Source organism: Rousettus aegyptiacus, unplaced genomic scaffold (assembly GCF_014176215.1).
Source record: "Rousettus aegyptiacus isolate mRouAeg1 unplaced genomic scaffold, mRouAeg1.p scaffold_m13_p_6, whole genome shotgun sequence".
NCBI classification, from domain to species: domain Eukaryota; kingdom Metazoa; phylum Chordata; class Mammalia; order Chiroptera; family Pteropodidae; genus Rousettus; species Rousettus aegyptiacus.
The window spans coordinates 17,751,361-17,766,243 of record NW_023416309.1 but is presented as its reverse complement, the minus strand read 5'-3'; the positions used below and the strand labels follow the sequence as shown (position 1 = coordinate 17,766,243).

Below are 14,883 nucleotides of genomic sequence, written 5' to 3'. Positions count from 1 at the left end.
ATGAAAACTATATCGTACTTACAAGATAGAAGAGTGAATTATGGTATGGTGGTAAGATTGGTATGAGAGATGAATTATATACCTTAATATTTTATATCTACATTAATCTCTCAAAAGTAGACTAACACTAGAAATCTCTTAAATAATGAAGTTGTGAAGAAAAATAACTTCCACAGAAAATACTTAAGTGCCACATGTTAAAGTTAAAAGTTAAAAGAAACTAAATCAGTACAGCTGCAGTCTTATCTGAATTTATCACTTTAAGGGTTAATTTTTAGTTATCATAATTAAAGAAAAATTCACATAACAATGACATTTTTAAGTGTGGTAATATTTGAGATTAAAGTATGTATAACCAGGAAAACAGAACATAAAATTGTAACTGACCAAATTCCTCAAAATTTTCATTACCCTACAAATTACTTTAAACTTGGCTAATATGGCTACTACAAAATAAGGACATCTAATAGTCACAAAACTTTTAATAGCTAGTGCTGCTACTTGAAACTTGATGATTAGGGGAATAAAAGATATTTCAAACTAAGCCAAATAAAATTATATATTTAAAATATAACAGGGAGAAAAATAGAAGAATTAGGATATATTTTAGAAAAGTAAAAAGCTTTCATCTTAATTTTTTTTCTTTCTGATATATAGAAAACACCACATTAAATAATGCATTTAAAATCTGCCCAATGTGACTGAACAGAACTTCTATTAAAGACCTACATAATGTATACCCTATAATTATATGATCTGTATCAAATATCTATATTCTGCAGACTGGTTTTCTCTATTGTTTTACACCGCCATAATTATGTTCTGAAACCAAAACTTTATACAATAAGAGTTTATAATAGTAGTTAAACAAGGAAACCACAAAATAATTAAAGTATTTAGAAGCATTCAAATGTCAAGGATATATCTAAGCCCTGATTTGCTTTTAAAGCTTGATAAAAATATGGGTTTAGGATTAGAGAAATTATTTGACATTTCAAACTTAAGTAATTATTAGAAATAGCAAACAAAAAAATTTTCAACTTACCTGGTTTCTTTCTGGATTTTTCATGACCTAGTTGTCCTAGATCATTACATCCACATGTGTACACTGTTCCGTCATCCAGAACAAATACGGTGTGTCTGAGTCCACATCCAACATCTCGGACCTTTTTATTTATAAAAAAGTCACTTTTTCTGGGCTCTAGTACAATTTCTTCATCAATTCCACCCAAACCTAGCTGTCCAAAAGATGCATTTCCCCAGCACAACATGTTTGTAATTCTTTTGGTCTTCCAGTTTCAATAAAAAACTCCCTTCTGAAACACAGGAAAGTTGGAGGTATCTCTAGGTCTGAGAAGAGAAAAAAAAGTTAATAGGACTTCAAAGAAAACATGATGTATCACTTTTTCAAGTGCTAGGCTATAATAATCTGTATATAGCAAACATTAAATTTATTTTATGCTACGTATCATTCAGTTTCAAAAAACCAATCAGTTGTATTTTTAAAAATATATCATATATAGAAATGTCTAGAGAAAATACATCACTCTCCATGTTTCTTTGCAAAATTTAAAAGGGATTTAGTTTTTACTTTTTGTCTTGAGATAATCTAATGGAAATATTAAGTGCATTGATGAGATTAATTTTGTTTTAAATAATATTAATAGAAGAATAAGACAATTATTCACTGTCCCCAAAATCAAGTATTTACACAATGAAAAGCTTAGCCAACTACAGAAATGTAAAATTCTGAAATCTCCCGCAAGTCACAGAATAAATAAACCTTCTAAAACCTACCTCCACATCAACAGAAAACTGAAGTTCTTATCTGTAATAGAAACAAAACCAACAATAGAAACTTTAAATCTCCCACAATTTAAATGACTCTTCCAATTATTCTTCTCAATAGACCCTAGAGAAAATTATGGTTCTCTCATCAAGCCTTAATCTTAACAATCGCCTCCAAAGATCATATTTTACAAATTAAATTCCACTCCGAACTCACTACAAATTTAACTTTAAAACTAAATCAATGTACATAACTATATAGGAAAAAAATGCACTTTAAATATTAAGATTCTCTCCAAAATTCAGGATTTTCAATTATGAGTAGTAACAGTAACTGAAAAATATCTCTCCTGGGCAATCATATCTATCTATGACTCTGAAACAATTATTTGAGGATGGAAAACAACTGCAAAATAACCCCGGCATTGCTGATTTTTCAAGAATAGAAATGGGGGTTGGGACATTGTTTAGTGGTGAAATGTGTAGAACTTTCCAGTACACTGGGTATTTCTTCGTAAAAACATCTAAACCTACACAGATCTTTAAACCCATTGCGTTACTAAATAACAATTACAAGAAGTCAACCTTATTCTTGTTTTAAGTTACCCACATTCCTTACACAGAACTTAAGAAGTTTCAAAACCTAACTTTACTACATTCGGGCTAGCAAGTGCTAAAGCTATCCCATTCCATAACCCCATCCATTCACAGAAGTCTGATTTCATTCTTTTGGGACATCAGACTCGACAGTTCCCGAGAGTTCTTCCCTGTCTCCCCGTTTTTGTTTGTTTGCTTGAAAAAGAGAAGCCAGAAAAATACCCCTTGATTTCAACACAGGAGGTTTAACCATCCTTTTCTGTTAAAAGTCAGAAAGGGGTACAGGAAAGGCGTCCGAAGGCTAGCAACAGGTAGGGGGGTGAGAGGCAGTTGTTAATTCCATCATTCCCTGAACGTGCACTCAGACCAGCGCCGGGAACCGGGGGAGAGAAATCGTCTGCACACACCCAACCTCGCGGGCCGCCCGCTCGCAGAAGCCGCAGAGATCAGCGGACGAGGCTCGGCACCTCCGCGGCCCTCAGTCCGAGGGGGCCCTTCCCCAGGGAGGTGCGACATTCTAGCCCCCCGGCCAGGGAGCCCCGACGCTGCCCTCGTCCCCCGCCCCCCACCGCGAGGAAGCGCTGAGAAAGCACCCAGCGCCAGGCTGGCCTGTATCCGCCCAGCCCGGCCTGCCCCCTCCCTAGTGCCGTCACATGCCCCCGAACCCACCGGGGCAACGACTCACTCGGCCCCTCAAGGCAGGGGAAGCTCAGGGCGACGGAGGGCGGAGGCTCTCCAGAAAGCTAGGCAGCTAGGCAGAGCGGCAGCTGAGGCAGGTCTCCAGCCCCTGGAACCTCCTCTTTTAACCAGTGGCGGCGAACACCAGGGCTCCTCCAGCGTCGGCGTAGGTACCTCTGCTCGCTGCTCGACTCCCCGGCTCCTATTAAACTTTACCAGGTTCCTCAGAGGAAAGCAGCCGCCACCGCTGTCCAGTCCGAAGACAGCCGTCAGCGACCCGGATGGAGCGGGAGGGGAAGGACAGGAGGCGAGCGGGGCGGAGAGCACGATGGGTGGGGAGAATTAGGGGAGAGACTGGGGAGGAGAAGGGAGAGGGGGAGGTGGCTAGGCGAGGGAGGGGGAGGGGCCGGCCGGAAGTGAACTGGGGAGCACGCGCGAGCCCGCCCACTTCCCCGCCCGCGCGACTGCGCCGGAATCCTCCCAGGGCACACCGAGGCGGGCGCCTGCGTGGTGTACCGATCTGAGTTCCTTTGAGAAGTAAATGCCAACCACCGAAGTTGGAGTTTGCGAAGACCGACGGAGGTGTGGGCGTTTTTTTTTTTTTTTCTTTTTAAACAACGCTACAGCATGTACAAGAGTTTCGTAGCGAAGAAAATCACTTTTGATTGTTCTGGTTGTCTTTCAGCTCCTAGGTTCCAGTCTATTATTTTATTCTACCTTTTTCCGAAGAGAATATGAAGTAGCAGATGGACCATCATACATATGATCACAAAAGTGGAACCTTTTATTTTATCCCCTAGTCTCAACTGAAACTAATCTGAGGGTGCCAGGTATATTCATAGCATTGGCTGAAGCTATTGGCATTAAATGTAAGCACCTCTAGTTAAGGTCCTGTACAGCAATGGCTGCCACCACTTTATGCTCTCTTCTTAGAAGATAAACATATCACAGAATCTCCTCCATGCAGAGAAAAATTAATGCATATGGCTAGACTAGAGTCTCTGCTTTATAAGAACGAAGTCCGGATTTCCTAGGCCAGTCTTAACACAATGTCTTTAAAAAAAAAAAAAAAAGAGAGAGAGGAAAACTTGAAACAAGGCACTCTTGATAATTTGTTAGACTTTGCCAGAACCTGCGACTTGCGCATGAAGTTTGAGAATCTAGGAAGAATTCCTCAATAGGTCATATTTCTGAATCCTGTAAGGTATAGTTCAGATTAGTAAATGTCTGATCATGAATATGTATAAGTGTATCAGTTTCCTAGGGCTGCCATAACAAAATGTCACAAAATGGATGGCTTAAAACAACAGAAATCCATTGTCTTGCAGTGATGGAGGCCAGAAATCTGAAATCAAGGTAGCAGCAAGAGTGATTTTCGCTTGGGTTCTCAGCTTTCCATACTTCCCTCCTAGCTTCTCTGGTGGTTGCCGACAATCTTGACAATCTTCGGCATTCACTCCAATCCCTTCCACCTCTACGTAACATAGAAATAATCCCTGAGTTCACAGGTACTACTTTATACCATGGAAGACAGAACCTGAACTGCTGGACAGCTATCTCTGCCACATGGATATATTTCTCTCTGGAACATTTTTAAGGATGATAGGTCTTACTTGTAGAAAGTGGAATGACTATTTCTAGATGTACCTTTTAATCTATGAAACTTTGGTGCAAGATCTTTAAAAATGGTCTGTGATTATCTTTAAGGTGAGACAGCTATAGGATCAGAAGGTTATTAGGATAATGTAAATTTCTTGCATAAAAGCAGCCTGAGATTGATGAGAAATATGGCCTCTGGTGCTCATTTGTCTGAATTCAGAGTCTGAACTGACAGGCCAACTCAAATTTCTGTCCTATCCTCCCAAACACACCTATAGACATTTACTAATGGATCTGTTTTACAGAAAATTATTTCTCAGTTACAATTTCTCTAAATGGGGGATGTTAACAATTCATATTTCACTAGGTTGTTGTGGGGATTTAATAAGCTAACATGTACAGTGCCTTTTATCTGGCAAGTGTTTTATAAATGAAAACTGTTCTTATTACTAATATCTCTTGTGAGCTACAAGTAATAAAAGAACTTTTGGGAAAGGATTCCATATGACCAATAAAGAAGTAATTTTAATTTAGAACAAAGAAATTGTTTTACCTATTGTATTATTTTCATTAAACTAAGAATGTTCGGACTGTTGAGACACCACTAAAATAGATATTCATCCTGTCCTACTCTTACCTTGCTCCCTTCCATCTAACTGCATTGCTGGTCATGGACCTCATCTCACTTCCTTCATTCAAATTTCTACTCATGTCATCTCTCCAGTATTACCTGACCACCCTATCTATAAAACCACCCCTTCACTCTCTATAATCCTATACTGTTTTATTTTCTTTCATGTCCATTATCTTTTATATCCACCATCATATCCATTTTATTATAAACTTTGTAAATGTATAACATATATTACATATGTCATGTAGATAAATAAAAAATAATTATGTATAATCTACAAATATATATTATAAAGATAAATATATAAGTATTTGTTCCTTCCACTAGAGTGAAAACTCCATAAAGGCAGGGATTTTGTCCATTTCGCTCAATGCTCTATTCCCCAATATCTTGAACACTTTCTGGCTGACAGCATGTGCTCAAAAATTATTTATTGAATTAATTAATGGTGCTAGCAGCATTTTAAATGATCACAACCTTTTTATAAATACATTTGACAACGTGTTTCAAGAGACAATAAATTTCACTTAACAATAGTTAATAATAGCAATATTTATTGTAAGACATTGCACTAAACTACTTGCCTGTATTATATCACTTCTTGGATCCTGTCCTAAGGAAATACAAGATGTATTTAACAAAACTTTATTAGTACCTACTATGTGCCACTCTCTCAATTCTCATAGGAGAGAAAAAAACAAGAGGTAGGAAAATTAAAGTATGAACAAAGATTTTATTGTAATGTTATCTCTAATAGCAAAAATTTTAATAACCTAAGTTCCAACGATGGGGAAATGGAATCTGTGGCAAGGTTAATCTTTTTGTTGTTAACTTTGAAAGGACAGAATGGTACTGTTCAAAATTGCCACCAAATCACAGATTTCACCTTGACTGGACAACTATAACAGCTTCCTCTAGTGATTTTACCCACTCCTGCTTTCCAAAGTTAGAGCCTTAATTTAATTAAGCAGTTGCACAGCCACACTTTCTGAGATCCTTCAGTAAGTCCCTCCAACTGGAGAGTTCTGCTTTTTTCATTCACATAGTCATTTCTTCTCTTTGGCTTTTGACCTACCATTACAGCTTCAGCTTGAAATGTATACATTGCAGATCTTTTACGAGATTCTTCAACAAGTATTTACTGAGTACCTACTCTGTGCTGCCTTCGCAAATTTAGTAGTAGAGATAGAAAAAACAAGGAGGTAGCCAAATAAAAGTATTTCCAATTTTAATAAATACTAAGGGTACGGACAAGAGGTAGAGATGGAAAATAGTAGAGAAAGTCCTTGAAATAGAATGGATAGCAAAGGCCTCAATGGAGGAATTGCTATTAAAACTGAAAACAGAAAGATCAAACCCTGTGAAGAGAGGGTTGAGAAAAACATTCTGGGGGAGGGAGCAAAGCAAAGCCCGTGAGGGAGGAAAGAACTTGGCCTTTTCCAGGAACCAAAAGAAAATTAGTATAGATAAAGCACAGGAGTACTGGATATATTTGGTTATAGGCCATCAGAGTCCAGATAAAGTAGGATACATTAAAGAGTTTTATTCTAAGTACTACTCAAAGGTTTTAAGCTAGGAGAAGGGACAAGAAAAGGATTACATTTGCTGCTGATCTAAATAAGATTGCTGAATTAGAAGAGGATCAAAATGAAGGAAGTTAGATTATTTAGCAGGCTTTTGCAATAATTCAAATGAGAGAAAATAGTGGTGAGGATTAAGGTGGTTGTGATGGAAGTAAAGTGAAATGGGAGAAGGAACTCTCTTCTGCCACATAAATGAGAACTCATGGAAGAAAATTTGGCCCTTCTTTTTAATAGATGCAAGCAAAACAATTGTATGCAACTTAATCTATGGCATAAAGAATAATAATTCTGGATGCTTATTATGGAATTCTTCTCAATGTTCATTCTCACAATTATACTCACCTCCTTTCCTGGTCCAAATTTACATCCTGGTTTCTATTTCCTTCATAGTATTCCAGTGTGAAACAGTAGTAATGTTCATGTGAATATCAGAAACATTTTTTTTTAAAGCCTCTTTTTATAACTCTCGATAACTTCTTTGTGTTTGTTTTTCTTCCTCTTATTACAGGAATTCAACTGGCATTCAAACTGGCATAAGCTTGAAAAATCACATGTAATGTGGCCCTTGACCAGTATGTGGGGATATGGTCATGCCTTTGAAATTACAATGCGATTGCTGTAGTTACTATACTTTCTGAACAGAGAAAGTACTCAAAATGCCCTGTTTCTTTTTTGTAGCAGTAGAGAATGAAAGTTGTTTTTAAAAACAAAGACTCAACTGTATAATAAAATATGCTTTAAAATTAATTTTATCCCACAGCAATCATAAGATGAGGATTGTGCAAGTTCTAATAATAAGCATCACTAAAGTAATACAGTATGAAGTGTGGGATCTATACTTATATGAATCTTTTTAAGTCTATGTCTTTTTCTTTTAAAGAAAACAATAGCAATAAAGAGGAGGAATCTCAACTATTGGCGCTTAATAGTCAAACTTTTAGATAGCAAATTGAACTATTTCATTGATACTGATTTCAAAGGGTCTTATAAAGATATCTGAGGTTGGAAAGTTACAATTTAGGAGTCAGAAATATAAAATCTGGAAAGTTCACTCTATTTTCTTCCTTCTGCCAGGTCCCATACAAACCTAAATCAGCAATATGACCTTTAACAAGTCAAAGGGCAAGATTATACACACACACACACACACACACACACACACACATATATACACACACAAACACATATATACGAAGAAACATACATATATACAAAATATACATATATGTGTATATACTTGAGCAGCATATCTCACTGCCCTAAAATAGTAGGATCAGGTGTAAAATTAAACATACAGGTCTACAGATCTTTGTCAAATTAACAGTAGTACTTCCTTGAATAGAAATTAGGCACAGCATGATTATCTTTATCTATTGAAACCTTTATTAATAACTTTCAAAGTAATGGTATAAAGGAAATAGCTTTTCTGAGCATCTTATTTGATTATCACTCTTTATAAGGGGAATTGACAACACATTTCAGATTCCTAATTAAGTATTAAAAATCTTATAAACGCAGCACAGAGGACCACAAAATAGCTAACATCCAGAAATAAATAAAAATACAAGCATTTTTGTGAATAGATTGTCATTGGAGTTTGAAAATGTATTCTTATAGTCTCAGTGTAAGATCCAGTAGCTTAAAGGAACAGTTGAGAAGAAATGACTGTAAAGGAAGTTCCTAGGAGAAAAATTATAGTTGTCATATGACCTGAGCACAGTTTAACTATATTAAAATGACAAAAATGTTTACCCAAGAAAAATGCCATGCAGTTGAGTTGCCGTTTTACTTTTTTTTGAAAAGGAGAAATACTCTTTGTTAATACAAGGATATTAAGAGCTGAATTCAAGTGTTTTGAGCTGTTAATTTTTAACAAATGACCAACTTCATCTGTGTAGTCTTTAAAAGGAAGAATTACCTAGCAAGTTAACTCCCAAAGAATAGCTTCCAAACTGTCCCCATACACAGGCTTTCATAGTGGTGACAATAAAATTGAAATCCTGTGGTAAAGCGAATGTTAGAACTGGTCTTAGTGTGGAAAACATCTTTTTTTCTTTTAAGTACTGAATTATCAGAGAATATAATTACCAGCGTACTTTGTTTTATTATGCTTCACTTTATTGTGCTCCACAGGTGTTGCTTTTTTTTTTTTTTACAAGCCAAAATAAGACCCTCCATCAGTAAAAAACTGCAACTTGGAACCGAACAGCAGGAGTGCGGCAGTGGTGGGGTGCCACAACCCTGTCACTGCAGGCTGGTTTTGATTGGGCTGCAGAAGAGGAAAACAAGAGGAAGCCGAAAACAAAGCCAGTGACAAAATACTAAAACAACTCTATGGACTCTACAAAGAATCTGCAATTGGAGACATTGATATTAAGCTTCCAGGAATGTTAGATTTAAAAGACAAAGCTAAGTGAGAAGCATGGAACCTCCAAAAAAGATTATCAAAGGCAGATGCCACAAGCTCCTATATTTCTAAAGCAAAAGAGCTGGTATTTAGAATTCAGCGTATGGGAAACTTTCCTTTTGAAGCCTTCATATCATGACCTAACATTTAGGAAAGAAATGCTCTGTTAACACTATATACCATGAATATTTTTGCTAGTGACATGAATTGTAGTCCTTAGAGATACACTGAAAGTACATATTTAATGAAATTTTACTTGCTAAAAACAGGTGATTTTAAAAATTCTTTAAAAAATTATTCTGATAGTCTGAACAAAAAAATTAATAATTGTTGGTTCTTTTAGCTTATCTGTTTTTCTACAATGAATTTGTATTACTGATATAATCAAAACAGTTTTTTAAGAATCAATAACAAGACTATGCCTTTGTTGCACCATTGTAATTTTGGAGTTCACACTGGTCAGAGCCTAATTCCAGCCCGGGTTCTAAGCCTTTCTTCTAATTTGTTTACTAGGTGACCTAAGCAACTTACTTAACCTTGGTAAGCCTCATCTGTAGAGTAGGAAAAAAAAAAACATTCACAGAGGTGTAAGAATTGAATGAGATAACTGTAATTACCTTACCTTCATTTTAAAGTTTATGCTATATAAAACCTAACAATAATAAGCTAAGAAAAAAATTTTAAATAAACTTATGAGTCTACAGCTCTTCAAAGAAAAAAATGCCATCATTTTTTACATTTTTACATTTTTACATTTTTTACATTTAAGACAACAAATCAAACTGAAATGTATCTAGTGATGATAAATTGTGCAACTACTGTACCTCTTATGCTGAGTTTTATCAGAGTGAAGATGTAGAGTCTAAAATATTATATTGGCCTAATATTCAGCCTTTCTTGCTGATACACAGGCTCTCTGAGAGAAGATAGTCTCACTTTAACAGTTTTAAAATCTGTTTGAGATTCTATAGGATAAAAATCCCCCCCCAAAACAGTGTACCTCTATTGTTTGCATATGGTTCAGGTTTGGTATGGCATGACCAGAAAGATAGGTTAATTTAATGTGACTTTTTAAAAAATCTAGATTGACTAGATAAATTTCCAGGGACTTACGCTGAATGAAAAAAGTCAATCTCAAAGGTTTCATATTGTCTAATCTCATTTCTGTAATATTCTTGAAATGGCAAAAATACAGACCTAGAGGACAGAATCCTAATTGCCAAGGAGGAGGGATGTGGGTGTGGCTATAAAAGGGCAGAAGGAGGGATCCTGTGGTCACTAAATGTTCTTTATCTTGACTGTATCAATGTCCATATCCTGAATGTGATGTTACAGTAGTGTTTTGTATAATGTTACCATTGGGGGAAACTAGGTATCTCTGTATTATTTCTTACAACCACATGTAAATCAACAGTTACCTCAAAACAAAAATTTTAATTAAAAAAAAGTACAAATCACTTTATTGCGATATTTGCTTTATTGTGGTGGTCTGGAACCAACCCTACAATATATCTGATATGTGCCTTACTTCTTTATTACAGTGGTCCTTTTTTCCCCATATTATCGAGATGTAATTGATATATAACATTGTTTAAGTTTAAGGTATGCAATGAGATGATTTGATACACATATTTATTATGAAATGATTACCATAATAAGATTAATTAACACCTCCACCACCTCAAAAATCTTAGTAAGCTGAGTATTCAGATATGTCTTATTATACATTTAGTCATCATCTGTGCTTTGACTGCCAAAGCTTCTCAAGGTTCTTCAATCCCTCTGGCTCCATAGAATAGTAAAATGCTCAAGGGGATATGAAGGAGACCCTTGAGTTGCTGCTTATCATATCCATCTTATCTATTGCACTTGCATTTTTATATCTTTTAAATTCATAAGCAATTTTTTTCATTATGCCAATAACTTGTGAAGATGTAATTTCTTTCCTTTATGGCCTAATTACTTAAATTTTCATCAGTTTCTGCACTACCTCATTTCTAACTATCATCAGTTCCGGCCTGGACTTTTGCCACAACCTGTGGACTACCTGTAGTCTTGGCTCTTTGGTACAACCACACTGCCACTGAAGTGACCTTTCTAGAATGTGGATTTGATCACATATCCTTAAAATTTTTTTCATCTAGGCGTTCATCATCCTACATGATGAAGTCCTTAGCCTCCTCAGCAACACCATCCCTGCTGCATCCTCCAAATCACACCTTATCTTTATTTTATAAGCTATGAAATATACTTTCTCATGCCTTTCTATGTTTTTTTTTTCTGTTATTCCTTCAACCTAGGAAGATTACCATTTTTCAAGACCTAGCTCAGACAGTTCTTTCTTTATGAAGACCTTTCCTGTCTGTGACAGTAGGGAGACACCTGCCCCCCTGCCCCACAATGCCCCCTGGCCCGATCTGTTGGAGAAATTCTCTGTTGTAGAAATTGCCACATTACAACATAATCAATTAAATGCCTGTCTTCTCCCTCACTAGACTGCTAACTCAAGGTCAGGAACTCAGCTCTTTTTACTCTTTTATCCCCAAGAATAAACAAATACAAATTGTTTCATATTAGTCAGAAGATTTAGTTGTCAAAATTTTTATCTTTGAGTAATAAAATATGAGAAATAAACTGCTATAAAATGTTTATGTACAAAATCTGTCAAAACAATGTCTCTAGAGAAAAAATATAATTAAGAAGCCCTCAGTGCAGAAGACTGTGAACATGTATATAAAAAAGATTCATTAAATGTTTGTCAGTTGAGCAATTGTTCCTTGTTTAGATTATAATCTTGCTAAAGGGGCAAGGGTGGGGGGAACCTGTGTTATAGTATTTTTTTAATTCCATCCAAGGTCTAGCAGAGTGCTATGTTCATAGAATAATCTCAGGTCTATTTTTATTGATCAACTGAACAAGTGAATCCATTCACTTTCAAAACCAAATCTCAACAGGAAGTTATAAGCCATGCCTCTTTGAATATCTATGTATATTGAAATACCTTGTAAGCTCTTTAATGACAGGAGTTCTACCTTATTGATTTTTATAGTCTCAGGTCTAACACAGAACAAAAAACACAGTGGAAGTTTGATAACTCTGTTCTCAAGATTATGTCAGTGAAATACACATCTGCTTTACTCATCGTTGTATCCCTGTGACCTAAGGCAACATCTTATTCACAGTAAAAACCTAGTAAATATTTGTTAGATAGTCATAATTTGGAAATACCGCTCCTGAAATGTACAACTAAAATCTAATATAAAAAGTTTTCCTTGGTCCTTTGGATTGAGAAATAAATTCAGATTAGAATAAGCATAATTCTAAAAGATATTTTATTCATTACAATGAAATAGCTCAACACCACAGAGGTAGGGAGGAATTGAGAAAGAAGAGAGAGAAGTTGGAAAGAAGCGAAGTGCAGAGGAGAAAATAGCTCCTCCGAGGGGAACCACATGCTCTGATACCCATGGCAGCCGCATGAGGAAGCAGCCTAAAATTAGCAGGATGGGCAAGCCCAGGAAGGGAAAACCGCGCAGCATTCCCTGCCCTCAACAAGTGAGGTGAGGGGCTGGGAGCCCCGGCGGAACCCTGCTGAGCCTGTGGAGCTCCACTGCAGTTAGTGCCAGGTAAGGCACTTCCTCAGCACTCACCCTGAAGGCGGGAGGGGGATAAAGCAAGAGATTTCTTGAGGGGATGCGAGACTATTGAAAGATTTAATATTGCTTAATAAAGAGGTGCCTCCAGGAATCTAATGATTAAGTGAACAATGAAAGTTTTCTTCTATCCATCCTCACCCAAGGAATTCATCTGAACCACACTTTTTCACTTTGTGGAATGGGGGTTCTTTCGGGTATATAGGCGCGTTTTTTCTCAAGTGTTAGAGTACAGGGAGGAGGCTGTCCTAGAACATTTATAAAATCTTGGGAATGAGGAAAGGGTACCTGCAAGTGATATAAAAAAAAAAAATAGATGAGATACTGCAGAGCCAAAAAGGAAAGATTAGAAATAACACAGATAGGATTTGATGGGCAACAGTTTGCTTTTTCATGGATGAAGTACACAGAATGGTTGAGCTGGTCGAGGACAGACAACAGAATCCTGCAGGGGGGCTCGGATTTTCTCCGTGATGTTACTTCACAAATAATTAGATCGGCAATTTATTTTATCATGCACATGAGTTATTCTCAGTGGAAGTATTTATCATTCTCCTTGGTTTCAATAAGTTCCTGTCTTCTGCTGGAATTCATTTTTATGTTATCTCTTGCTTTTTTTATGTTACGACTCATTAGTGGTGAAACCCTCTATTGCTATTAAGGTGTCTCACAAGGTTGATTTGAAGGGATTGCATAATTAGACAGCAGAAATTCAGAACGTTTAAAAAATTACAGCTTTATTGAGATATATTCACATACCATGCAATTAAATTATTGAAAGTGTACGATTCGGTGGTTTTTAGTATATTTACAGAGTTTCTTAATCATTGACACAATCAGTTTTAGAGCATTTCATCACCACCCTCTCAAAAAGCCCACACGCAATTAGCAGTCATACCTATTTGTACGTTTCATATAAATGGAACATATGATATGTGGTTTTTTGTGAGCTTTTCTTTTCTTTTTTTTTTTCTCTTCTTTTTTAAGGGAATGCTTAAGTGTGTAGCAAGAGAGGAGAAAAAGCTCTTCCATTGGAGAATTAACTGTTGATTCGTCATAAAAGGGAGCAGTCATTGTCTCCAGTCTCCATTCTGAGTGACCATTTATAATCCAGTGCTCTAAGATTATTTTGCTATACTAGCACTTCAGTGCTATATAAAATTATATGATAAGTAAATGTTTTTTAGTAATGATGACTTTTATTTAATGATAATCTTGGATATGAGTTGATGGAATGAAATGTATCCATTTAGGATATCGTTAGAGAACTTATATGGTACATATCTTAGGGTTTTAGAAAATAATAAATGAAGTAAGATGTAGTGTGTCTAGAACAGTGCCTTGCAAGTATTAAATTCTTGGTAAATAACCTTATTTTCCTCTACCCTACTTTTAATATTAAACATTTAAACATACAGAGGAGATTTCAAGGAAATCTTAACCTAGCAGAGTGCTTTGAACATACTAGTTACTCAAATGCTTATTAAAACAGAGAAGGGAGATTCGGTCATAATGTCATAGCTGTATAATAAGCTTATTATTTCATAAAGACTGTATAAAACATTTTCATATGCTAGACTAGGAGGCACCAATTATAATTTTAAGTTCAAGCTGATATCAACTGCAATCTTGAATAACCGACTTACTTTCTCTGGTCCTCAATTCATTTACAACTCCAGATCCAGATATGCTGGATCATAACTAAAATGCCATCTCCATTGTTTATACTGTGGAAATATTTCATGGGAAGATCTCCAAGACACACCTGCCTTATATTTCTTGCATGCTAAATGTCACACATTAAATCATAGGATTGCTTCTTAGGGAAGTCCAGTGACTGACTATCATAAAATCTTGCAGTTTGTAATCACCTTGATGAAATTACCAGGTTCCATCATCTGGTCTTCAGCTATCCAAATCTCTATAAGGAAATCTATTTTTTAA

At 36.1% G+C, this 14,883-nt stretch overlaps 2 protein-coding genes across 7 annotated transcripts in view; one reads left to right on the top strand and one right to left on the bottom strand.

Moving 5' to 3' along the window:
• HERC4 (HECT and RLD domain containing E3 ubiquitin protein ligase 4) overlaps positions 1–3,412 on the bottom strand; it is a 116,014-nt gene extending 112,602 nt beyond the window's left edge. For 2 of the 6 annotated variants that reach the window (XM_016127313.2, XM_036223500.1), the window contains exons 1-3: positions 3,055–3,412; positions 1,798–1,828; positions 1,046–1,350 (exon numbers count right to left, since the gene is read on the bottom strand). Coding sequence is in view for 4 of the 6 variants with exons in the window: in XM_016127309.2 (XP_015982795.1) it covers positions 1,046–1,271 (226 nt within the window). In the remaining 2 variants the exon portion in view is untranslated. The remainder of the gene's footprint in view (positions 1–1,045; positions 1,351–1,797; positions 1,829–3,054) is intronic. The other 4 variants (XM_016127309.2, XM_036223498.1, XM_016127310.2 and 1 more) reach the window with 3 other exon arrangements.
• Positions 3,413–12,836: 9,424 nt separating this feature from the next.
• MYPN (myopalladin) overlaps positions 12,837–14,883 on the top strand; it is a 91,390-nt gene continuing 89,343 nt past the window's right edge. Inside the window, exon 1 of the mRNA XM_016127347.2 lies at positions 12,837–12,912. The gene's annotated coding sequence lies outside the window, so the exon portion shown is untranslated. The remainder of the gene's footprint in view (positions 12,913–14,883) is intronic.